Source organism: Leptonychotes weddellii, chromosome 12 (assembly GCF_054177405.1).
Source record: "Leptonychotes weddellii isolate Sample4059 chromosome 12, ASM5417740v2, whole genome shotgun sequence".
In the NCBI taxonomy this organism is placed as follows: domain Eukaryota; kingdom Metazoa; phylum Chordata; class Mammalia; order Carnivora; family Phocidae; genus Leptonychotes; species Leptonychotes weddellii.
Genome location: NC_138380.1, coordinates 62,378,616 through 62,405,508, shown reverse-complemented (window position 1 = coordinate 62,405,508; position 26,893 = coordinate 62,378,616). Strand labels below are relative to the sequence as shown.

The 26,893-nt window shown below is 43.3% G+C and overlaps 1 protein-coding gene and 1 long non-coding RNA gene across 16 annotated transcripts in view; one reads left to right on the top strand and one right to left on the bottom strand.

Annotated features, from left to right (window-relative positions):
• PPP1R9A (protein phosphatase 1 regulatory subunit 9A) overlaps positions 1 to 15,859 on the top strand; it is a 299,240-nt gene extending 283,381 nt beyond the window's left edge. For 7 of the 14 annotated variants that reach the window (XM_031025187.2, XM_031025182.2, XM_081800518.1 and 4 more), the window contains 5 exons: positions 3,868 to 4,066; positions 6,088 to 6,207; positions 7,079 to 7,102; positions 8,210 to 8,392; positions 9,759 to 15,859. In XM_031025187.2, coding sequence (XP_030881047.2) covers positions 3,868 to 4,066; positions 6,088 to 6,207; positions 7,079 to 7,102; positions 8,210 to 8,392; positions 9,759 to 9,968 — 736 coding nt within the window. In that variant the 3' untranslated portion in view covers positions 9,969 to 15,859. Of the gene's footprint in view, positions 1 to 1,786; positions 2,349 to 3,867; positions 4,067 to 6,087; positions 6,208 to 7,078; positions 7,103 to 8,209; positions 8,393 to 9,758 lie in introns of those variants that run through there. The other 7 variants (XM_031025190.2, XM_081800520.1, XM_031025188.2 and 4 more) reach the window with 4 other exon arrangements.
• A 2,097-nt stretch (positions 15,860 to 17,956) lies between these two features.
• LOC145716414 (uncharacterized) lies at positions 17,957 to 21,854 on the bottom strand. Of its 2 annotated transcripts, none has more exons than XR_014139050.1 (2): positions 21,194 to 21,854; positions 17,957 to 18,449 (listed from the first exon to the last, which is right to left on the bottom strand). It is a non-coding gene; the product is annotated as an uncharacterized LOC145716414 (long non-coding RNA). The 2 variants fall into 2 exon arrangements; XR_014139049.1 differs by having other exon boundaries at positions 17,957 to 18,358.
• Between the last annotated feature and the right edge of the window lie 5,039 nt (positions 21,855 to 26,893).

The following is a 26,893-nucleotide window of genomic DNA, read 5'->3' as shown; positions in this document are numbered from 1 at the left end:
GAGGGAGGGAGAGAGGGAAGGGAGGAGAGAGGAAACGGAGGAAGGTAGTAAGGAGAGAAGGAAGAGTTTTATGTTATTCTTAACAGATTTCTCCACCAAATGGGACAGGCTATGAGTGGTCAGTAATGGCATGACTGCTTCCAAGCTCTCTCTGCTCCTTTTTTAGGCCCAAGAGTTCAAATTGTCCAAAAGGAAATTGGTATTTATTTTAGAAAGCATGTCTGTTAAGCTGATAGATCTGTTAATTATGAAGTAATGGCGAGTTTGCTTTTTTTGATGAATATACTCTAGGTCCAAACCAATGGAAACATACTGACCATTCAGGATAGTAGGAGACACACGTTACCTCAGTTCATGGGGTTTTAGAGTCAAGGCTACCCAAAGATACAGCCTCAGCAGGGGCCCTGCCAGACCTCTTGGAGACCCAGAAAATTCTCTTCAAAGGATTCCAGGACCTGGTGGTTTGCAGTTGTGAGGACACTGGTTATTTCCTTAGAAGTGGGCTTTCTTTGCTTTCTATCTGACAGTTCCTCCCGTTCTTCCATCATCTTGTATAGAAAGCTGGAGAAGAAAGCCTCTGAATGTCCCCCAAAGGTGAGCTTCCGTGATGTCACTCATCACACTCACACTATATAGGGCCTCAGGACCTTTCTTCAGCGCTGGATAGCACAAGTCCTCATGGAATTATTAGTCTTGAATATTTTCCTGGCAGTGAGGCTCTTATGAAAGAGTTTAATTATATGTGGTCTTGAGATTTTGTTTGAAATGTTCCATGGTCAGAATTTGAACCCAAAGTCCTTTTCATTTTTTTTTTTTTAAGATTTTATTTATTTATTTGAGACAGAGAGAATGAGAGACAGAGAGCATGAGAGGGAGGAGGGTCAGAGGGAGAAGCAGACTCCCTGCCGAGCAGGGAGCCCGATGCGGGACTCGATCCCGGGACTCCAGGATCATGACCTGAGCCGAAGGCAGTCGCTTAACCAACCGAGCCACCCAGGTGCCCCCAAAGTCCTTTTCAAATAAGGCATTAGGATGACAGCAAGTAGGCAACAATATTCTTACTTCCCGCCTAATTAAAAAAAAATGGGGATGGTGGTGGTTGTCCCAAAAGCATTGTTACAAAGGCAGTTCACTTGGGAGCAGGACAAGATAGTCATGCTGTCATTAATTATGGCCTGTTTATAAACTTTAAAACAATATCCATATATTTAAGCACCACTGTGCCTTTTTGAATTATGAATAGAACTCTTAAAAAAAAAAAAAACTTCCTTGCTACTTTGATTGATTGATTCAGAAATTAATAACCAAAGGGGAAAATAATCCTTAGGTCCAGTTTATCTCAGATATGTCCAATTACAAGAATGTAGGCCTGCAGAAAGAAATATTTTTTTGGTTCTGCACAGTTAGAGCTTTCTGGGCATTTTTACTAGACTGTGGAACCTGAGCTTAAAGTCAAGCCTTAGAAGCTAAATTATGACTGGATAGATGGAACTGCAGAGATTTACCTCCCATGAGGTGTGTGGTTTCATTTTCAAGGAGTGGGATGGGGGAAGGGGATGAGACCCAGCTTCATGGAGACATTCCCAGGCTTGTTAAGCTGGAGACACTGGTCTTATCTCCCCCTAAGATATATATTACTTTCTGAAGGGTAAGAACCCAGGATCCTTCCCTAGTTGAATTTGTTTACATGAAGGCGATAAGATTTTTCTCCCTCTCCCAGAAGGGAGGTGGGGACAGCACTACTGTCCCTGTCTTTAATCTAATCATCCAGATTGGTATTTTTTAGATTCCTCACCTGTAGACCAAGAATAGGACGACAACTGGCTTTCATTCTGTCACTCTGGAAAGACGAAAGTAGGGCATGGGGACCCAGTGCAGTAATTTTCCATAAGTAGTCACCCATTCTCCAGAAACCTCATATTTGCATTCAGGAAAATAGAAATAAATGTAGATACTAAAAACTTGCAAGAGTCAGCTCAGACATGTGTTAACATGCAGATTCCAGGCGAACTCCTCCCTTCCTCTCTCCCAGATTCTAATTCAATAAGTCCAGGTGCCCAAGAATCTGTATATGAGCAGCTGCCCCGGGTGACTCTTACCAGACTTGTTTGGGAAACACCGCGCTGGTCCACGACCCAGGAATAGAAAGTGCTTCTTACAGAAGACCAGTCTGCCTCTGCTAGTGTGGTCTCTTAAGTCCAGTTATTGTTCCCCCTCTACCCCATCTTTTAATGGCAAGTAAGTAGACTTCGGGATACAGAATTTTTTTAGTTTAGACTTTAGGATGAGATTGAAGGTTGACACATCTCTCGTTGGGCTTTCTCTGTTATCCTTACAGTCCCCTTTATTGTTTTTTTTTAAAAAAAGAATTCACCATCATAATCATCAGATATCCTGGAATCTTTAAATGACCAGTCATCATACTCACGCAACCTGTGATCTCAGTATTCTGCCAAAACTTCACTGGCATCTCCATTTTCTTTTGTCACTATTTTTATAATCCCTTTACATTTGTAAATTGCTTTGCAGTTAACAAGATGCTTTCACATTTATTGTCCCATTGGAGTCTCACAGTAACTTTGGAGAGAACAGAAACAGTTAGGAGTTACACTGTTTATGTAAATTTGAAATATATTTTAAAATATTTGAGGTATATAATATTTAAGAATATTTGGAGTGCGACGTGAGAAGACTGAAGTCCAGTATGCGTGTGGGTCATGAGTTGTCTAGCTGTGGTGTGGAGGCACTTTTAATTGAAAGGCAATCTCTTTGTTGTCATGACATCAACAGCCAACAAATAATAGGCATTGTGTCAAATCTCCTTTGGACATATTGAGGGTTGACCTCTTCCCAGATGCACAGAAACCACTGCCCGTTCCTGCCTCAGCTCTTGATAATTCTTTTTCTCTAACCAAAAGATAAATATAAATACGCAAGTACACACACTGATAAAAACATCTGTTTTCAAACTGTGTTTCTCAAATGCCTTTGAATCCTTTAACTGTTAAACAATAACCATAGGCCTTTATACTTTCACAGTTTCCCAAGCACTTTCACGCATACTATCTCATTTAATTCTTAACAACCACATATGAGCTACATAAAATATCCACCTTTTACAGAGGAGAAATAGAGGCTGAGAGAAGGCTCAAGGCCCATGTATTCAAGAGGTGGCAGATCCGGGACCTCCAAGTAGAATGTTAAGACCTACAGTCCGGTCTCCTCCGAGGGGTTGTGAGGGTGATCGGCTGCAACATCTGTCACTCCGTTGATCACCTGGGTCGATTCAGCTGATGTGGCTGGCTAACACTCCGATTATGATGAAAAACCAATAAGGTGTGTTTTCTGCTTAAAGTGTCATAAGCCCTGAAATTTCCAAATTATTTAAATACATAATTTTCTAAAGTCCTAGACTTTAGAAGTTCAGAGTTCAGAGTTCAGAGAAGGCCAGCAAAGAATGCTGGCTAACAGCTAATGTCACGGGCAGTGAGGTGCTGCTAGGTCACCCAAATAAGGGGACTGGTGTGGTGTGGTGTGGTGGTTAACCCTAATAGCAGTTCCAGAAAGATGGTGCCCCTCTGACTTTAATTCATCCACATCCACTTAATAGACCCATTTCATAAGAATTCACTATGGCAATAGCGATATGAAGATGTTGACCACTGTTCTAGAATCCATTGCAATGCAAAGAAGATAGCTACTAAGATTAATGTCCTAGTCAAAAATGCAAAATTTTTCCTCTATCGTGTAGAACCATTTGTCAAACTGTTACTTTGAACTTTATTCAGAGTCCCTTCAGAATTCAGTTCAACAGGTGTCACACCTGCCCTTCCTTTGTCTGACATGTGCATTTTTTCCATAAAACAGGATCTTCAGAGGCAGGCTGGAACACTGGAAACCCAAGCCGTCTCCCGTGCCTCACGCCTCCACCCGCTCGCCGTGCATGCCTTTCTCGTGGTTTAATGAGAGCCGAAAAGGATCCTATTCCTTCAGGGACCTGCCTTCACCTACAAGTCCCCTTCAGCCTTCTCCTGAAACTCTAATTTCAGATAAAAAGGGGTCCAAGGTAGAAAACACATGGATTTAAAAAGCAAACAAGAAAGCCCCAAATCCTTCCTCCTCTCCAGTCTTTTTTGGAAAGGATTCTCAACTTGTGTGTTTACTCTGGACCCAAGAAACCAATGTGATAACACTGCAATAAGCCATGTGTGGGGAAAAGGAAAGCCTCATTTAACCGTCCCCTTCTTTAATGCTATTCCATTCTAGATTGTACGTTGATCTTTGATTTGCCTGTCTTTTCACATATTGCTATTTAATCTCAGTTTGACAGTTAAGCCATGCTGGGAAAGATGCATTTGAATCATGGAACAGTATGATAGATCTGTTTACCAAGTATTCCACTTTAAATTACATTACAAGACTATTTTTATTGTGCTCTTCGAGATTTACTGGAAAACAAATAAATTTGGGACTGAATATGTGTTCAATATATCTAAGTGAAACTCTTTAAAACAAACCAATGCTGACATAGCACGCTTACTTATTTTTTCTTTTAAATCAAACTTCATGTTGAAAAACTTAATAATCTCATCACCAAAGTTCTCTAACTTTAGCAGAATTAGAAAATATAATTGCATGGGTGTTGTTTGTTCTTAGATGCATGATGGTTATTTCCAGCATGACGCTGCAAACCTTACCTAACATTTTATTGAAACACATACAGTGGCTAACGTTCACATGTTGTTTGGTCTCCTTTTATCTGTGTTCGCTTTTCTTTCTCAAACAGAAACGTGTGATTAATGTGACTTGAATTTAACTCTTTTCTTGAGGTCAGCGGCTCACAGGGTCTTGACAGGGCTTGGGGCTGTGTGTCTGTTGACCATATCAAATAGTAATGTGTTGTGTTAAATGCTCCCCCGCTTACATGTTCTCCTAGCCTAGCTCCGCGTGCTCGGATTTAGTCTCCGTGTCTGAAGTTTTAGCAAACCCTGGGGTTTGTTTGGAACTGAATTCTGCAGCCTCTGGCATGGTAGTTATTTTTGACAACCGACTGAACCCAGTGGCAAGGGAGCCTAATGGAAAAGTAACAGGCCAGTTCCTAAGGAAGTGGAATATGGAACAAGATGGTGTTGGCCACGGGCTTAGAGTTCCTCAGAAGCCAGTCATTCTAGAATTACTAGCAAAAGAAGCTTTGGCAGCAGTAGACCACTTGGATCTTGAAACATTTTCAGTATTGGATCTGAGAAATCTAAAGGTAGTTTGAATAATTCTACCATTATCTTGCACTGGAGAGACTCCAGATTTGGTTTAAAATATTTTCACAAATGCAGCCATGTGGTCATTCTGAGTTTACTTGACTTTAATAGCCACTGAACATTTTGATGAAGTTCTGGGGAAGTTTTTTGGTTGTTTTTTTTTTCTTTTTACACCCCGCCTCCCAACTCCCCCAGCCCCAGGCGATTAATTGGAGAGTGTATCTGTCTGCAGCCTCTTTGGTGCCCTGCGGGCTGCGTAAGAGTTGTATTTTAGCATGTAACTACTAGTGTATTGTCAGACTGTGACCTCCCCCAGAACTCATCATCTTGAAGGTTATATCCAGAGGAGGATCTGCCATTTCTCACAGTATTTATCACGGCCAACAGCAAGTGCTCCTTCCCAGGGGTTGCTCAAGCTACCTTTCTAATATGGATGGCCATCTGTTCCTAATAACTCAGGCTCTCCACACCATCTTGTATTTTTACTTGCACTGTTACTCATCATGAGTAGGGTCAAAGAAGATAGGCTTATTAATATTACTCCTCTGAGCAGTTGCAGAGGATAATGAAGCCTGTATCCTTGAAGAGGGATTGAAGAATGATTTCTCCAAAACACCTATCCTTCCATCTGATGGAGAAAGCACCCAGAATTCCCTATCAGTTACAAAAGGCCCAGCACTTTCCACCACCGCCGCTTGAAGGTCATCACCAAACTAAATCTGAATTTCTCCGAAGATGGCTTTAAAGAGAACCTTTTTAGGACTTGCAAATACACCTACCTCTGGTTCCCTCACTGTGCTCATTTAACACTGAGCTTCATTTATTTTTACAGAATTTTACCTTCAACGATGACTTCAGTCCCAGTAGTACCAGTTCAGCAGACCTTAGTGGCCTGGGAGCAGAACCCAAAACACCGGGGCTCTCTCAGTCCTTAGCACTGTCGTCAGATGAGGTACGCTCGTGGCGCTCACACAGACCGGCTTTCTCAGGTCATGCACTGTACCCGTCACCTATCCCCAGGAAAACATTCTTAAGTAGATTTTGCATGTAAATCATCGGGACCATGGTTTCTTGTTTGATGTGAAATCTTGATTTCTCTCTCTTTTCTCTCTCTATCTCAACATGAAGGCAAAGTATTGTTTCTGAGCCCCTTGGAAGCTCTCCAGGGACCTCCCCCACCTTACTCTGACTTCATTGAGAGGACTCTGAGCAGGGGGCTGGGGGTAGGAGCCTGGGCACCAGAGAGCAAGAATAGGGAGCAGCTCAGAAATCACAGGGGAGTTTACCGACTGTCCATCCCCTCTCTCCCTCGCCTCCCCCACCATCACCCTTACCCCCGCCCCGCCACCCTTACCTCCCCCACCACCCCTACCCCAACTCGAGCGTGGCCCCTGATTGAGAACCACTGCAGTGGAGAGGGGAGAAAAACTGGGTGAGGATCACTTATTTAGAAGCCAGGGTCAAATTAGCATTGCCAAGAATTCCCAGAAGATCAGTGTGTTTCCAGAGAAACAGGAAATTGCATGAGTGATGGACTTAGTGCCCCAAGAGATATGGAGAGGACAGAAATGCCACTATTTAGGGCAGGGGGCCGGAGAAGGAGAAGCACTGTACATAAAGATACTGTTGCTCCACGTATTTGCTCTAAGTTATTTCTTTCCAACATGATTTTTGTTTTATGAAACTTTTTGTCTCTTAAATTTTTCTGCCCATACTCTTCAGGCCCGGTGTGATTGTAATTTTACATCTTTGTACTATGTATGTCGTGTCTCCTATTTCTATAACACTTCTCTTTTTGATTCCTTCGTTGCTCCCTCACTCAGAGCCTGGATATGATAGATGACGAGGTGAGCTGTCAGTGGGCTGGGTGCGGTGGTTTCGGTGGTACTGGGGAACCTCCCCTTCTGTCTCTGCGAAATGATTTAAAACTCACACAGGACAAGAATACTTGTGTCTGTGGTGGAGGGTTTCCTGGTGTGAAATCATTTTGCTCTCTGCCCTTGTCTGTCCCAAAGTCGAAGAGATGTTTCTGAGGCAAGATGATCACCAGGTTCTACCTGCAGAGTCCCTCGATTGATCCCCCATCACCACTACCTTGACAGGGTCCATTCTGTTCCACCTTCTCTGCCTTCATCTCGGCTTACCCCATCCTGCCCCACCCCATCAGCGCTCCCCGAGGTGACTCCTGTCTGTCCTCTCAGGCCTGTCATCGCCTCCATCGCCTCTCAGCTTAGAGGTTCTAGGAACCGAGCTGCCCTCTGCACTGGTCAAAGTGGTGTTCTGCACTGGGCAGAGCCTGAGATTCGGGATAAACCACAAACTGTTGAGCTCTCCCGGTCACTCGCTGCGTGCTCCAGACAGACACGTAGACTGGCTGAGCCTCACTTTACTCATTTATTAAAAGTCATTATGGACATTACCTGCCCCGCCTTCCTCACGGGTCTGCTTGGCCGTGCAAATGAAACCCTGGCTGCAAGGTTTCCCCTCACAATGCTTGAGGACTTAAGGCTTTCCTCTTCGAAGGGAAAGATCCCTCAATATTTCTAAATGTATTTTTATATACCTCTAATGTCTTATCAGAGGCTACACGCAGAGCGATGCCTTGCATATAGAGATCAATCAAATACTTGTTTTCTGCATCTCATACTCTTTCCACAGTGTTCTAATGTAAAGGCTTGCAACATCGGAGTGTATTTTTCAGGAGGAAACACCCTACATTAATAATGCTGCTTCATCTGGGGGAGTTTTTAAATTTCCAAATACCTAACAAAAATGTCGGCGATAACTACGTGTGTGTGTTACACACACAGCTAGAACCATTAGCTTATTCATTTTATGGTTTAAAGATAAATGTGGCTCTAGTAGGCAAGAAATTCCTTTTGACAGCATAATAAGCCGTGCTGAGCCATAGCATTTTGGTCCTTTAACAACACTGCGTAACATTCCTACCTCAGATCCTTGATGATGGACAGTCTCCCAAACACAGTCAGTGTCAGAATCGGGCCGTTCATGAATGGAGCGTGCAGCAGGTTTCTCACTGGCTAATGAGCCTAAATCTGGAGCAGTATGTATCTGAATTCAGTGCCCAAAACATCACTGGCGAGCAACTCCTGCAGTTGGATGGAAATAAACTTAAGGTAAAGAATTCTATCTCTGTGTGAGGTTACCAGGTGTAAGTTGTGTTGCTCATGGCACCTAAAATGTTTTCCTTAGACAAGAGCGTTCTGCATCTCTGAGAGGGAATTCTCACCAACGGTCCGCAGAAAGGTCGTTGCATCATTTCTGAGTAGTAAACGAAGTTTCGGAAAGTTGTCAGGGATTCTGAATCAAACAAGAGGCTGCTGAGTAGGAGAGCTAGGGACTCACTCCATTGCTTCCACTGGGCAACACGTGGTCCATATATGAAGTCTGCTGACTTCCTGTGTCGTAGGAGTTGTAATAATGGCCAAGGTGGACTTTTTGATCACATGAGAGTGAAACCTAGATCCACGAATCTTTCCTTCTTTATTCATTTCCTCTCCACCCCCGCTCCTCCCTGCACACCTCTCCAAAACTGGGACGATGTTCTCTTCAGAACTTTCTTCCCCAAGTATGTGCAGGCCGTGTGTCCCCCCGCTCCATCCCACTCTCATTTCGCCTGTCCAGTCCATCCCTTTTAGAGACTGGGGGGCGGGAATCCATCCCTGTAGAAAAAAGGGCAAAAAGAGCTTACATTTGGCTCCCCACCCCCAACTTCAGTCCCCTGCTGGGCTGAAGGGCAGATGAGTATCCTTGACAGTCTTGAAAAGGTTAGAGATCAATCAATAGTCTGTCAATTATGAAGGCCCCATTGACAAGGCTGTCCCTGTTGGGGAGATGGATGCATCCCGCTGTTGATTCTGAAGGTCATGAAACATTTAAAGTACACAACCAACTCCCCTTATTCTGAATTCCATGCTCACTAAGCAACCTCCTCATTAACAGGATTCCTTTATAGGTTTGCCTACAGGTTAGGGAATGGCTAGTCATGCTGACATGAGCATTCCGGCCCCAAAGACATTTTTGGTCCTCATTGTAAATGACTGCATTGGCAAAAAGGAAGCCACTTCAGTTCTCTTTGCCCTCTTGGAGCCCTCTATGGCAGCAGGTGCCCACTCCTAGCTTTTAAAAATATTGATGAGTTTAGCAGTACTTTTGCCTGTAAATGTCTATGGCCCAAAGGTTGGAGAAGCAGAATTGTGCCCCCCCATTTTTTTTAATTCCTTCACCCATTAATTGCCAATTTGGAAAGCATGTATTTAATGGGGTTTAGGGTGTACTGTGTAGGCACTTCAGAGGGCAAATAAAGCTCCGCCCCTGAGTATGGAGATTTTTGGCAAACGTAAGCAGCTCTTTCTCGGTTTTGACCTCTTTGATTATGTTTAAATCAGTTCTTGAGTCTGAACACATTGTGATAGCAACCTCTTCCTAAGGAGAGAGATCACTGGGTTTCAGGTTCAGTTTGTCTATGTATTTCCTTCCTAGGCTCTGGGAATGACGTCATCCCAGGACCGAGCAGTGGTCAAAAAAAAACTCAAGGAAATGAAGGTATCTCTAGAGAAGGCTCGGAAGGCTCAAGAGAAGATGGAAAAACAGAGAGAAAAGCTGAGGAGGAAGGAACAAGAGCAGATGCAGAGGAAGTCTAAAAAGACAGAAAAGATGACCGCTGCATCGGAGGGCGCTGGTGAACAGTAACACACACCCCCTCGCACACGGCTCTCCCCCCTTCCCACCCTGCTCTCCTCCCCGCGGACGAAGGAACTGATGGAAGGGGTAACGTGCTCTAGGCCGACTGGGGAACTGCTTGTGGCAAAACTGCATTTTCTGCAATAATGGAATGCACTTTTAATTTTCACCTCCTGAAATAATCCCAAGCCACCTTTGTTTATTACCAAACCAAGGATCTCGTTTGTGAAAGCTGCAGAATAGCTGTGTTTCTCTCTTCTCATACTTACCAGCCCCTTGTGGGGGAACCAGGGTCACCCTGCCCGAGAAAAGCATGCCTTGCCCCGGTGGTGGTAGTGGGGCGCCACGGCTTTTCAGTCCGGGAACCCTGAAGCTGGGCAATGGCACGTATCTGCATGGCCGAGAGCGCCGCTCTGCCGTGAGATCGGGGCTCCAGAGTACTCCTGTGTGTGGGAGAGCTTCTCCCCTCGCGTTTGTGTCTGGACAGTGAGACAACCCCACTGTAGGAACACGGGTGCCCCGCCACATAATTATGTACGGCAGCAAAAGGCAAGCGAACTCTTCTGCTCGCTGGGCATCTGAAAGAGAGAAAAGAATTTGTTATTTGTTAACCCCAGAAGGAAGCAGAAGCCTGCAGAATGTGGATGTGGGTATTACCTTGGGGTTCTGAGGGTAACATTTATCCTCCAGATTGAGCTGAACACAGGAAAAAAATCAGACGGTAATGCAGCCCGGGATATGGGGATCCGTTGTTTACTCTGCTCCCGCTGCATGTTCAGTAGTTCACCGACACACAGAACGTAGTTCCTTTTTTCCCCAACAAATTGAACAGGAAATTGATTTTTAAGGAAACCAACATTTTCAGGTTTCCTCTCCTGGGGAAAATTCTGGCTAGTCTTCAGCCTGACTGTGACACAATCAGGAACTTGTCACATATTTTCTACTTAAGATCTCCCAAGTGGGCTCAGTTAGTGTTTTAACAAATGTACTTTTAAGAAAAATAGGAATACTGGTTAGAGAAAATTTAGATTTGAGTAACACGCAACCAGAGAAGCAATTTTATTGAGCACACGGAATGTTCCCGTAAAGGAGAGCTGACAGTTGGATTTTAGAGATGTTTTGAATGGTTTTTCTGAGCCATTCTCTTTCATTCTTCAGAGATTTCCATGTTACACCTAAAGCTTGTTTAAGAGAGTCCACAGGATATAGTCTACTAGCAGAGACAGTTAAGCTTATTTGAAAGCCAGTATATGAAGGATTTCAGTATTTCATCAAACCAATTCAAGCATGGGAGACTAGGGCAGAAGGAGGAGAAAATAAACCCATCTTGAGAAACTTCAAATGCTCGGTTGTTTGTTGTTGTTGTTTTGTTTTTTATGCTCGTGTCTCTGGTTGTCTTTGATGCATTGGCTATAAAAATGAGGTCATCCACTTTCCAAGGGACGAGTTTCAAAATAAGAGTTGAGGCCAGATGAATCTTCAACTAGTGTTTTACTTCCTTTTACTACATGGTAGGGGGGTCTCGGTCCATATTGTACACTGGAAAGGTTTATACACAGAGCTGGGGGAAGGCTTTTGAAGGTTACAGTTAACAGATAATGGAAAGGGGCTCCTGCCCATCTAGCACCATCTTGTATTTTGGACATTGTGACTTATTTTTAATTTATTTAATTTATTTTATTTTTTTTGCTTGCCTGAATATCTGAAATCTGGAATTGGCTGAACTAGAAACTTATAATCCTGTCTTTCCCTAAAGCCTGTTTCCTTTTTAGTGACAGAGTATTGTCTGTTATACTTTGATCCTTTTGTCCCTAGTACAGATCATTCATTCATTCAGTGCTCAGAAACACTGACATAAAGTAACATTGTGTTTTACAGTTATGAGAGTCACTATGTATGTTTTTCTGACTATCTTCATTTGGTGTATGATAATGAGATTGCCATACTGGATATTCTATTAATACTTGAGATGTGTGGTGCTTCACTATTTATTAATATGACGAGAAACAAGGAACCACTATTCATGAACTACAAAATTCAGTAGATCTTTCCTAATACCAAAAGACTAAATTAGTCAAAATCTGGTAATACTATTGCTTGCTATTGTAAACTTTTTGCCCTTTTTGCTTATCTTTGGGGGGGAAAAAAAGTGATCTGGATCACACTGGAAGTTTTGCTCTGTATTCATTTTAAGAGTGGAAATAGAGGATGACTATCTGAAGTTATGTTTACACTTTGGTAATATTTGAAAATGGACGTATATACTGGAAATGTTTGTAAGTCTCAGTCTCTGCACATAATTTATGATCTCTATTATATTGCATTTCCTTAAATGTCTTAGAAGTATTGTTCTTGAACTTTATTTGTACACTTCCAGTGAGTAGACCAATGACCAGCTGAAAATGTTATAAATCAAATTCTTATTCCTCAAATCACTTAGTTTGTATTATAACTATTTTTATTTTTAAATTAAGTTACAGTGATTTTAGGTCTTACTGAGTTATTTTAATATTACTACTTAAAACTGCTGAAATCGTAAAAGGCACTTGATTTGACTGTCCAGCCAAGGATAAAATGTAAACTGATTGATCAAAGAGTATGAAAACAAAGTGCAGGACCTCAGAACTTATGAACATTTTGTTTCCGTATTATTTCTTTTCTTGACTCTAGTGCATGATGCCTAATCGAGGTTCCAGTGTCTTCAACAACTCCTACTTTAATGCTAGTGGTTTTCGGTGTCCATACAGTTTAACGTAGACTTGTTGTTTCATGAACCTTAAAGACTTTGCAGTTTTTTATTTATCAGAAAATGAACAGAAAGGGAATATCTGGTTACTTTGAACTATATTCCCTAAATGACAGCTCAGTATGACTCTAATAATAGCCAAATTGTTTTGGGGTATAGGTAATGCTTTGGGGGTGAGGCCAAGCTGTAGACGGGGAACATTGTATGAGCTAAATGTCTGGGACAGAGTCTTCCATTAAAGGACTTCAGTTTTTATAACAGATTACTTGATTTAAGACCATCTCCCTTAAAGTAACTCACAGTTTATGCAATAGTTTTCTCATTCTTTTTTTTTTTTTTTTGCCTGATTCCAAAGTGTACTTCAGAGTGATACATTAGGGCAGAAACCTAATATTGCCCATTTGGACACATTGATGAAGTCCACCATTAATTTCATGACAATAAAGCTATCATTCTATGTTATCCTCCTTTAGCTGGGGTTGACGTGGATTTCCGGCCCTCAACATCACTGAAGTGTTCTTACCCCCCAGTGGTTTGTGACTGCAGTATTGTAGTGCTCATTCCAGACTTAGCTTTGAAGGGGCATGAAATGGGACCACCTGTTCTGGGCTTCTTTGTTGTTGTTGCAAACAAAGTGGCAAGAGGACAAGGGAGGAACCAAATTAACCTTTGCTGCTGCCTTTCATCCTGTGTCATCCCTGGCCCCAAATTGTAAGCTGTCCCTGAAGATTCTAAAGGGAGATGTCCCAACAATTCTGAAAGAAATGTTTATACTTTGGAGATGTTGTAGCTCCTCATTACATTGACATATTTAAGAATTCCCAGATTCCATTTGAGCAGCTAAATGTTCTGTCCCAGTAGGGCCCTGATGAGAGGCCTTTCACTCTGGTGGACAGTGGTCACTACAGTTCATGTCACCTACTTAATGCTAAGTCCTCAGTGCTTTCTGAAGGAAAGGTAAAATGGAAAAGAAAAGCCCAGGGTTTTTGCAAAATATCTTTTCAAATTTACCTTTAATCAAGGATCTACCCGTCTACTATTCTGAAGCTAAACATTGAAGGATGAAGTCCAGAAATAAAATGTACATATTTTCCACGGAGTTGTTTTCCTTCTAAAAATGGGGGTGGGGAGTCAATGCTCAAAAGAAAGCCGCGGTATAAGAAATATGAATGTGTGTCAGTGACTCATTCCTGAAAAACAGCCTGGGTATGTAGGCAGATTTTTGTTTTTATATTTGTCTTAGGTAGTTAAAGTCTCAGGAAATTTAGTCTTGGTCCAACACACTGGGGGAAGAAATCATACTAGCCAGGACACCAGTAGATTTTGAGTAACTTTGAACCCCTACCGCACCATCGGCAGTATAGAAGTGATCCCACCAGCAAGTCAGAGGGCAAAGAAGCTCACAGAATCCATTTTCCCCTGGAGAATAAAAGCCTCAAGTTCTGCCTTAGGGTAAACAGAGGGTCTTTCAGTGCTCTGTGGATGTGTCGAGTGAATGGTTGTGACTTCCAAGCTTACATACGTGCGTGGTGTGGATCAAGCACAGCATGTGACCTGCTTCCAGATCTACAGTGTGGGGAAGGACAGAAACGGGATGATTTCCAATCCTTGGCCCTACCCCAACCCCAAAACTGCTAGAGATTCAAGAATGAATAGGAGGTTAACGCATAAGAGAACCAGAGGCAACTTCTCAATAATGTGCATGCCACGTGTGTAGATGTACAGAACTCCCTGTGTGTGAATATATTCCTACCTTACACATACACACACACACACACACACCCCGCAATCACATTGCATAAAAATATATATATATTGTATATGGAACTTGGTAATGTCAGTTAGGACCCTAAGCAGTAATCATAACCTTATTGCCACTTTTTGTGTGTGTATACATTGAATGGCTCATAAGATTTTGAGAGATTTTTTTAAAGTAAGTATTTCTACTAAATGCACTTATCCTTCTACATGTTTATATATTTTGGTAAAATTGATTTATTAGATACTTGGTATTTTAGTAAGATAAAGTTTCCTCAGATGTTTGGTTCATGCTTTGATGTCAAGATTGCACATTGCTGAGTCGAACCTCAGAAATGTATGCAGCTTTGGGCATTTTCAACTGCGGACCGCAGTTTCCTCGGCTAAAAATTGCACCGCGTGTTCTTGTGCATTCGCTCATGCTCCGCAGTGACATACTTAGTGGCTGTGATGCTTAAGTCACCAACTACTGGCTCTCTGATGGCACTGTTGTCATCACATGATCATTTATTAACTTCTTTTGTGGAGTGACGGCATGGTTAGGTCATTGCCAAATACAATGCAAGTGGATGTGAGCGTGTGAGTATGTTGTTGGAAGGTGTACCCGTCTCTTTCTTTCAGCGGTTTTATTCACACACCCAGGTTTTCTTTGAAGGATTTAATCTTTCATCCGTGAAAGAACAATTGGCCACAAATAGTTACATTACCTTGGAAAGCGGGAATTAATAGGCACTCCAGCTAGATAACACCTCCCAACGACATCAGATGTAGTTAGTGTTTTGTAAATCTCCTTAAATATTTATATATATATATATATATATACATATATATACATGTATGTTTTCCTTAATATTATTTATGGTCACCACTACTGCTTTTGTATTTTTTAATGGTGTTGCAATTAAACCACGAGTATGCCTGCTACTCGTCAGTAACAAAACCAGTCCGCTGAAAAAAGAAACGAGAGAGAATGAATTCTGTTCCATTGTAAGAAGTTGATTTATTTTAACCTTTCTTTATGTATCGCTGCAGGAAAAGAGTTGTTTGAAAAACCATTTTAAGTCCAATAAGTATGGATAGCATGTTATCTTAAACTTTTAATTTGTACATTTTGGCGTCTGATCATTTGCATGGAAGAGACAATAGTACCATGTCTGACTCGTTCTCTTGTGCTTGGTTAATATGTACTTCTCTAGATTGTTCCGTTTCAAGCAACATTTCTTACTCTTTGGTTTTCAGAGGCATTCAGAGCAAACTATCACAATGGTCCTCTGTTTTCTGACCAATCTAAAAATACCTGTGATTAAATTTAATTTGTCAGTGTAAATAAATTTCTTGCCATTGAGTATTATTGTTGTTAGACAACGAATGCAATAAAAAGAGAAATATGGACATCTGTCGGAGTAGGCTGTTTTTTTTTCCCCCCCTCTTCCATTTTCACCCTCAACTAAAACAAGCCTTGACTAGGCAAACCTGTATTAACTGTCAAAATACATCTATCTATCAAGAGCAAAGTGCACGTTTTCCATGGAAATGAAAGGAAAAATAAGTTTTAGCCCCGGAACAGTGTAAATTGGCAGCTAGCATTACATATGAAAGCACGATTATGGAACTGGGCATGAGGTGGGAGATGCTCCGCCAGAAGCTCCCTCACCCGCCTTGCGGTTCCCGCAGCGCGTTTCCGATACCTGTCAGGCCAGCAAGGGTCTGTGACAAAATGCATTCAACAGCTGGCCTCACACAGCACGGGGCAAGCCCAGGGCAGGCCGGCCCCCAGGACGGGGTTCTTCGGGGTTCTTCGCAGCAGTTTTATTTCTACAACCTTAAATGTTCGGAAGACTTGAATATAGCAAATGAGGAATATTAATTTCTCCCCCCACCCCCATCCTCTCTCTCTCTCACCCACACACAAACACACACACACGAACCATAATTGATCTGTGACTAAACCTTCAGCAAAAAATAAATGAAATAAGCTGTTTTTTCTCTTCCTCGGAGTGTGTTACGAAACCCTCACTGAGGGGAAGCATGTGTCCCTTTCGACTGATCGCGAGCAAATGGGATAGCTTGCTTTCTTTTTCTGGTGGGTGGGTTGGGGGCAGAATTTGCTTATTCTGTCAAGAATAAGAGAGAACAGAATATAGTTATTTCATTGATGATATCAAGCAACTCTTTTTAAAGGAAATATGGGGGCTTTTTCGACATAAGCCCAATAGTCATCGGTAGTTTCGAAACAGTATTTCAGAAAATCCAGCTTCAAGGGGCTGTGAACAGCATCACCGAGTAATTGAGCACTCATAGGGCACATGATATTATGCTCATTGAAGTTGTGACTAAAATAACTCTAATCTGATATGAGGAAAGTGTTTTTCGATCCAAACAAAATGTTCCCCTTTATTACTTTAAGTTAGTAGCCTTAAAATGTTGACAGTTCTCAGTTTATCAGCAAACCGTTTTTCCCAGCATGCCAGACCGTCCTCATGGCAAGCGCCTTGGAAGAACTTTGCTTCTAACGTGACTGCCTCTAGCATCCCAAAGACATCATCCGGCCCGGAAGCCATACTTTCAAAAGAGACAAAGACGGGTAACCTTTTCAGACCAGTTTTTATAAGAAAATGACAAAAGTCATCTTTTCTTCCTAATCACGTCCATCAGAAGATACGCCAAGACTGTTGATTTTTTTTAATTTTTTTGTTTGCCTTTCTACTGTTTTCTTCTAATCCTCCCCTGCAAGTTACAACAGGAAAAAAAAAAAAAAAAAAAAAGGCGGGGGAGGGCACCTGGGTGGCTCAGTCAGTTAAGCGCCCGTGACTCTTGATCTCAGCTCAGGTCTGTCTCAGGGTCATGAGTTCAAGCCCCATGTTGGGCTCCACCCTGGGCATGGAGCCTGCTTAAGAATAACAACAAAAAAACCAGTGCCCCCCCCCCCACCCCCGCACTTGTAGGAATACTGTCTTTGGGGCCATTTAGCTTTACCTGAGTCGATTATGGGCTTCAGTCTGTCTTCAATCACTGAAGCGAACAAACTTCTTTTCACTGGGTCAAAGCAACTAAAATGTAGAGTTTATGCTGAGATAGCAGACACTCCCAAGAATGTTAAAAGAGTTTGCTACATGTCATCGCTACTGGAGAATTGAGTGAGAGTAAAAGGAGAAATGGGGGTCATTTCGGTTTCTATTTACTGAGAAAGTCCTCCATCGAAGGGGAAATGGGAGTCAGATTGTGCCAGTATGTCCGATGGCTTTGCTAAGGAGGGATGCCTGGAGCCCAGGGAACTTTGTAGGTCACATCTAGTTTCCCAGCAGGCGAACCAGAGCCCCTGAGTGAGGACTGCAGGCTGGGACGACTCGTGAGATCATCCCGCTCCTCTGTTTCCCAAACAAGATTCAGCAAGGCAGCAATAAGCTCACGTGCTCCCAGGCAACACACGTCTTAGGGAAAGGACATTTGGATCACACACAGTTAAATGATTTAAGGCCTGACAACCGACACCGCAATTTTAGCCATTTTATTGATAGGATTTTTATTGGTAATTAGACTGATTTGCTACCGTGCTTTCAAAAAAGCCTTATGCATTGATTCTGTTCCCGGTTAAACAGCACTTTCATCCTTTCAGATGTCCAAATGGAGGGTCAGTATTCACTGCTCAGATGAGATCTCTGTGGTCCCCGGAGATGTGGCAAGCAGTTGAAATGGTGGGCTCACGGCGTCCGTGGCTCGGGGGCAGATCGACCTTCTAGAGCTCACAGTAAAGAGCTTTGTGGAACACGGTGCCGACCGGCAGCTTCCCTTTGTACACAGACGCAACCGTACTTCCTTGCAACACTGTACCATTTTCTGCATAAACCAGTGTAACTTTGGGTTCTTCTGTTAAAATGTCCTGGATTTGGATCACCTATCAAAGAAATAACATGAGCCTACTCTTTCTTTTAAAGTCACTCCAAAACATAACGTTAAAGACGGGTCACTTGTCCATGTGAAGAAGCCTGTAGGTAAATCATATTTTGTTTCAAAATTACTCTTTATGGAAGACACTGGTTTCCTTATGGCAAAATGACAGGTTTTAAGCAGGTGCTCTTGAAAAGAGATAGAGACAAATAGGCCTACCCAGCCTACGGAAGAAATAGGGGTGAGTAACACAGCCTGGGTGGGTGACCCAGGAGTAGTAGGGACTATGGGAAAGGGGGAAGGAGGGGAGAGATGTTACTCAGTAATAATAGTTAAATTATTGCCATGCTAGAATTCAGGCCAGTTTTGCACATTTACAGATAAGCTAGGAATTTGGGTGGTTACACTTAATTCTTGGTTTTTAAATTCTGGCAATTAAAAAAAACAACAACATATCTCTGTACAACACTCAGCTGCTCCTCTGAACTTAAGGTTCCAACTCTAAACATACAGGATTTTGTAAGTTCAGTTTCCGTCATTTAGTTGAGCAGAAATATGATCGTGTCATTAACAACAGAGAAGTGGCGTGCCAAGCCGATCACATGCAGTAGCTGATATTTGGCCATTTTGGCCAATAAAATGGCAATTTCATATACTCCACACCACAGTAAAGAGCACACTGTAAGGCAGGGGCCCAGGGTCCTGTTTTGGATCTTCAGCTTCACATTTGTTTCTCATTTGTAGAACAAAGTGCGTGGCACTAGGTTAAGTTTCTTTTCAACTCTAACTTCCTATCATTTTTAAGTCTCTAGGATAAAATACAATGTCTGGGAAGAAAGGATACTTACATATAAAAACACCAAATACGGCAGACTAGTGGGGGCCAATGCCTATACATAAAGGGTTAATGGGAGCATTTAAAAGGACCTTTTTAAAACAGCCAGCCCCAGGGGCGCCTGAGTGGCTCAGTCCCTTAAGCTTCAGACTCTTAGTTTTCGGCTCAAGTCCTGATCTCATGGAGCCCAGCGTGGGGGCAATGCACTCAGTGGGGAGTCTGCTGGAAGATTCTCTCCCTCTGCCCCTCCCCCCACTAGTGCGTGCACTCTCTCTCTCTCTCTCTAAAATAAATAAATATATCTTTAAAAAAACCAAAACAGCCAACCCAAAAGACAGACGTAGTAGTTACTTACTGGCAAATAGGTGATGGTGCACCTTGACTTAAGTAAGCCTCTTTCTAATAAAAGTCAGTCACTCTTCTGTGGGGCAGTGTATTAGATAATGGATTGTTATTACTTTTTACTATTCCTTACCAGATCCATCATTAGGAAGGAAGCACTTTTTCCAGAACAGCAAACCAAGTCCATGCTACTGCAAATGACCTAAGTTCACCAGATGAGCTAACAAGCAAGAGCAAATTAGAATCTAACATTCTGCTCTGTTCTGAACAGTGAACACGCCACAGCATACATTTCTCCAATTCCTGTTAAACATACCATACCATCTTAATAGCTAAGAACCGGGAAAAGGCACAAAGGATTGCCATTAAACATAATACGATTGTCCTGTAAGCCTAGAGAGAAAGGGTATGAAGGGCCATAAAGTAATTGGAAATACACATTTGGTTTGGGGTTTATTTAATCTAAGACACATGGGCTTTTATTTATTTATTTATTTCATGACATGTGGGCTTTAAAAAAAATTTTTTTTTGGTGGGTGGGAATGAGACTGACTCTTAAAACTAAGCTTTAAAAAGAATACGTAGCAGTAAACTGTGTCAAAAATTGTATTGGTTATTTAACGTAAATAACAAGTACAACAAATACATACTGAAAAACTCAAAATAGAAAACCCCAGATGAGTCACAGTAAATGTTCAAATACCTAAGGCAAAGTGCGTTTCAAATTCTTGTTTGCAGTGCCCAAGTAGTCCGCCGAGTAAAGACCATGAACATAAATGGGGTCTTTGGGTACTATAACGAAGATGGAAGGAAAGATCTTTTAAACCAAAATAATTCCAGCAAGTGACTGATCTTCCCATTCTGCAGGGAAGGTTTAGAGAGGATGGCCATTTGCACACTAGGACTGGTGCACTGTATTAACTTATGCATACACTGACCCACGGGAAGAGGGGGTTCAAAGGACAGGCAAGTGACAAATGATTAGACCATGGCCCGGCCGTACATTCCAGGTTTTAAACTATTGTGAATTCCCAGGTTGAAGAAAGTCATTACCGAAGTGAAAACAGGGACTCCAGTGTAGGGCTGGCTACCCTAGCCCAGCCCCCCACTCTGCTGAGACTCTCACGAAAGCCTACCAGGAAGTCTCCCTTGCCCCCCCCAGCTCTGGGTCAGGGTAGGCCAAGGAGTAGCAACAGCAGGGGGATGGTAGGACTGAGAGGGAGGGAGGGTGTTGGTTCCAGGCTTCCTCCCTCCAGGGTCCCCACTGGTTGTCTATGTCCCCTAACCAGAGGCCAGCTTCCCCTCAGAGGACCCTCTCCACACGCAGCTCTCTTCTCGTTCCGATTTCTGGTAACCATTTCCTGCCTCCCTCGCTAGCCCTGAGGTAATGCATTATCTTCTGTTCATTTCCCTACATGCGCCCACACCTTTGTATAGAGTGCCCTTATTAAATCCCCTCAAATTACCCAATTTAAATGTACCATCTGTCTCCTGCCTAGACTCTGACTAAAATGCCTCCCAAAGTCAAACTTCTTTTTATATCTCATCATTTGGATCATCTATCCGCGTCCCTCCTTATATTTGCACATATAATTGAGATTTATGTTTCCAACTGAGAAACAGCGGGGAATAAGGTCGCTGATCTGCTTTATTTTTCCAACTAACCTCTGATGCGGGAGGATTCTCTGGGTCATAGAAGAAGATCTTCATGCCATTGGGATGGCATCCAACCCAAAGGTCCCCCGTCACAGGATCCACGGATATGTTATCCACGAGTGTGTTAAGGTCCAGGGACTTCCAGGTTAAAACCAGGGAGAGAAGGAAGGACGGAAAGTGAAAACAATTGAGAGATGACGGAACAATATGTCAGGGGAAGCTATCGTCTTGTCCTCCCCGGTCACCGCCCTGCTGGTTCCAGAACACAATTCTGCTGCGTTTCAATAGCGCCTGGGGAATTCCTCGGGCTTCCCATCTATGCTAACATTTCATCAGTTTCCAGGACAGAGGAGGGAAGGGGAAGACGCAGAAAGCCAAGCAAGACTGTTAGAAGTCTGACGAAATCATTCGGACTAACATCTGCGCATGAACCTAAAACCGAAGGGAAGAAAAAGTTTTTAAGCGTGGCATAAAACAGTTCCTTCTAAAACGGCATGTGCAAATGATATTTTTATAAGCATTCAGAAAACAACCAGGCAATGTAGATTCATTTTTGATGAGCGCATCGATGAAATGTAGGCTCTTCTTAAATGGCTAATCATAGGCTGTGCAGCCAGAGGAGAAATGATCACCCAGGGTCTAATTTTTGCCGTGGAGTTGGGGAAAAGTTTCTTCTTTAGTTTTTTGATGTTATTCCACTCCCTGTTCTTCTGCTGTTTATTTTCTAAATATAAGTTGCAAGCACGTCACAACTGCACAGATTGCTGTCGAGGCTTCGTACCAGGATCATAAATAATACCAATGATTCTTAATTCCACCATTCATCATCTTGGCTGCCTTCTACTGGGGAGAAATCACATCTATTTGTTTACCTCTAGCTCTCCGTTGGAGAAGTAATATCTACCATGTACCTCAAACAGAGGCCAGCATCCCTCAGTGCCCAGAGACCGTGTAATAGCTGGTGGTGACTCACCGCAGAGGCCAGAGTGTGGGCAGGCGGCTGCAGCAAACCAACGTGGCGGCCCTGCCCTGTACTTCCTACTCTAAATGAGACCTCTCCCCCTCGACGTCCTTGAGGGGGCTGCAGGGCTCAAGCCTCGCACCAGAGCCTCCACCCAGAGCCATCATTCATTCTTACCCTGGAGACATCCAGGTTGGCCAAAGGAGGCGGCCAAGCAGACATTCTCTGGCCAAAATCAGCCCCAGGCCTTCTCTGTGCCCCCAAGCCCCCTTCCATCACAGTGTCTATAGATAGTCTATGCCGATCCTGCCATTTTCTTTAGATGAGGAAAATGTGTGTCTCCGGGTTCTGTGCTGTTATCTTTGGAAGGGGTAACAGCCAATTGGTGAATTGCATGGCCGTTGAAAGCCTACAGAGATGTGAGCTGGGGGTGAGAGAAGAGAAGGACACCCAAGCCCGGGGAGCCCCGTTCATTTGACACACGATTACTGAGCTCTGACCATGTGCTCTGCAAGCAGCTCAGCTCCTGGGAGAGTGGGTAGGTAAGTGGCAGGCCTGGCTCCTGCTGAGGAGGGGCTGACAGTCCAGCAGGGAGCCCCTTTTGGGCCCAGCAATTAACTCTTGTCTTGCAAATCTCTAATTCCTAGCAAAACTCACTCACTACAATGCATGCAACTGACACATTTCAAGCCTCCACAAAGCCAAGTGGAAGATGGTACTTTTCTTGATAGAGGAAACTTAATAAATGATTCTCATTGGAAAAAACTGTGTCCTCTGTTAACAAAGATCCCAATTTTTAGAGAATGGAAATGCACTGAAGTGGGACTGATTCATTGGTTGTGTCCTGGAATCTTTTTCTTTTTTCTTTTTTTTTTTCTTTTTGTGGAGAAGGGATTATTTTATAGCGGTATAATATGCATAACATGAAATGTGTCATTTTAACCATTTTAAAGGATACAATTTAGTGACATTATTACACTCACAGGGTTGTGCAAGCGCTACCCCCTATCCATTTCCAGAAACTTTCATCATCCCAAACAGAAACTCTGTACCCAACAGCTCCCAATTCCTCCCTCCGTGAGCCCCTGGTAACTCCTATTCTATTTTCTGTCTATGATTTTGACTATTCCAGGAACCTCATATAAGTGGAATCACACAATATTTGTCCTTTCGTGTCTGGCTTACTTCACTTAGCATAAGGTCTTCAAAGTTCCCTCCATGTTGGAGCATGTATTAGGACTGCATTCCTTTTTAAGCCTGAATAATATTCCATTGTATGTGTATACCACATTTTGACAGGACATAAATCTACCCACATCTCATCGCAAATTCTAAGATCAGTCTCAGCTCATTTATCAAATTCCCTGACACTCCAGGTAATAATGAATTAACTGGTCTTGATTAATCTGTTCCTTCAAAAGAAAAAAGAACATTACAGTCACAGGGGTAGACTCAACTGAATTGTTATGTCAGGAGACAGGGGCCTTACCTGTTGCCAAAAGTGGGAGCCAAATCGAAAATAGGTCCTTGGCAGGACCAGTGTCTTTATCATTCTGTGTCGCATATATATTGAATTGGGCTCTATTCTTATAAAATTCTTTAACTTTCAATTTACAGAAGTACTTATTGTTACAGCCACCATTTGTTTTCATTCCCTCAGCCAGTAGGAGTGTGTAAAATTCCATTTTACTTCAGCTGATACCAAATTGGCCACGCCAATGATTTTTCATGTCAAACACGATGCTACGTTGGATACTGCTTTGAGGTAATTTTCTCGAAGTGAAGCCCCTCACGACAGTACATTGGATGTACTGACGGGAATAGCCCCACAGTGCCTGGTGACAGTGCCTCAGACTGGGGGCGACGACAGCCAGAGAGTCAGGTCCTGTTTGTAAGGGACAGGAGACTACTTTCACACTGCTCCACTTTACTGTTATTTTCTCTTTCCTCTCCTTTGTGTGTTTACCTCCGTTGACCCAAACCTTCAGATCAGATCATAATCGGTAGGGGTAGAAGAGAAACCCCTGAAGCATACCCAGCTCCATCGTATTAATTGAACAAGTCTTTGTTGAGTGCCTACTATGTGTGGGGAATTCTTCCAGGAACAAAGAGAAAATACCCCGTCCTTCTGGAACTTACACCCTAGTGGAAGAGGCAGACAATAGTGAGGATAAATAAGATATATTGTATTTCACTTATAAAATATAAGTAAAATATATAATATTAGTAATGAGGTCATGGAGAGGACATGACCACCAGTTGATCCTCAAGCTGGACCCAGACAACCGGAGGCTCCTTAACCCCTCCCTTGTCCTTGGGATGTACATTCTCTCCACTGTTTCCACAGTGGGAGCTGTTCCAAGGACATAGCCTTGAGAGAGTAATGTGTTATTGAGACCATCTGGACAGTATAAGTGGCTGAATCCAGTTAAGACCTCTATAAAAACGTTTAAGATTCTGGTCGGTGGGTGTGGAGATCTACTTGTCTCATGACTGCTCAAGACAAGCCTCATATGAAATTTCCCTTGCTTATTAAACCTTCCACCCACAATCTGGAGTGGTCTGCCTTCTTTTCTGATCCCTCCTTGCCCTCTGTGTATGGGGGCCAAGGGACCAGTTTCAGGTTGCACCCAGGAAGCTCCCCAGATTACAAACTAATAATTGGTGAGCCAGCCAGGAGACCAGAGAAACGGGCTTTAGGAAAGAGGCATCCTTGGGGAAAACCCCGAGTTGGCCATTGACCTCTACGTGGGGAAGGGTGGGCCCCATGGCAGATGCCTGGGGACGGTGCCCAAGCTGATTTAACACACTACTCAGCCATAACAAGGATTGAGATCTCATGATTTGCAAAAACATGGCTTGACTTAGAGGATATTATGCTAAGTGAAATAAGTCAGACAGAGAAAGACGAATACCATATGATTTCACTTCTCTGTGGAATCTAAAAAGACCAAACAAATGAACAAAGAAACAAGGGGAACAGACTTACAAGTACAGAGAACAAACTGGGGGTTGCCAGAGGGGAAGGAAGGCGTTGGGGGGTAGCAAAAGTGGTGAAGGAGATGAAAAGGTATAAACCTCGGGTATAAAATACGTAAGTCACAGAGACGAAAAATATAGTCAATAATACTGTAATGCCATTGCATGGTGACAGTGGTGATGGACAGTGATGACACTTGGGATGAGCATGGAGTAATGTACAGAGTTCTCCAATCACTATGTCATACACCTGAAGTTAATGTGTCAACTATTTAATAAATAATTAACTTAGAAATAAAGGAAGTGGGAAGAAGAGTTGCAGTTAGAGAAGGACGTGTGGGTGCCCACTACTCTGTAGCCTCGGGGCTGGCAGACAAGAGGAGAGGGCAAATAATAAGTTGAAGACCCTGCATGCCATTTTGCAAAGCTGGGAGGGCCCAAGCTGCCGAGGATCAAGGTCCGAGCGCTGTGACGAGGTCTGATTGGGACACTAAGAGGTGGAATGCCTGGGAAAATGGGGGAGAGGGAAGAGGACATGCTGTGAAGTGAACGCAATGCCCCATGCTGTCCAACCCCGAGTACAAAGGCAAGCAAAAGCACCACAACGACCCCAGCCAGCAGGGCAGCCTCCAACTGAGGAGACATTCATGAAGAGAGAATGTACTTCCGCTGAGCTTATTGATACAGCTGCCAAGTTCCAGCAAAAGGCCAGGGCAAGTATCCTAGCCTGGTTAGCGCACCTATGGGATACGGGGCAGATGGCATTTCTCTGGGCAGGAAGCAGAGAAAATGAGCAACTTCACCACACACCCTGCTCCCCAGCAGCGCCAGCATGGCGCTCAATGGTTCAAAATACTTATAGACTGGATTATTCTAGCCTGCAGGGAGGTTTGGCCCAATGAGGGACACCTCCCTGGGCATGTGGATCCCTGAAAATCTACAGAGGAGGTACAACAATCCTTAGGGAGTTGGGAATGAGACAGGCAACCTCAGCCTCTGTCTTTAAAGCCCTAATCAGGCCACATTCACGGCAAGAATGAAAAGTGGTATACTCCGGTCCGCCCCAACACCTGTTATGGGACACTCATGTCCAGGTTGAGCCCAGCTGTGGGACAAGATATTTATAATGTTGGGCAACCCATTGTTGGTTTGGGGAAAACGGACAAATCCCGGGACTGGTACGGGCTGTGGGAAAGACTTGAGACAGAGAGATCACCCATAAAACCTAAAGACTATCCTGATCGGCCATAAAGGTCCAGTAAAAATAACCCAGAAACAAATGTGGTTTAACCTCATTGCCGTAGGGAGCTCGCCTGAACAGAAAAACTGACAACCCAACACTGTGTTCATTGGCAGGTGGAAAGCCATAAAACCTGAACAACAATCCAGACCTGCTCCATCTGCCCCTTACCGTCCCTGATGCCCTGCCTGCTCCAGCAGAAACTTCGGGAATGCAATGCTGTTGGGGGTGGTGCCTCCCATACCGCAGGTAACAGGTACAGGCCAGGACTGCCTCCAAGTGAGGGCAGGTACAGATGATCAGAGGCCTCAAGTTGAGCTCACTCGTCACTGGTCCTCCAGGAGTGACAGCTCTGGTGGAGCCTGGATCCAAATGTACTCTAACACATGGTGACCCTCAGAAGTTTTCAGCACCACCAATGGTTACAGAGAGCGAATGGTTATGGTTAAGAAAGTTCTTTGACGAAAATTAGTGTTCCTCCGTACTACCCCAGGAATATGAGGTTTTTCTTTCTCCAATACCAGAGAAT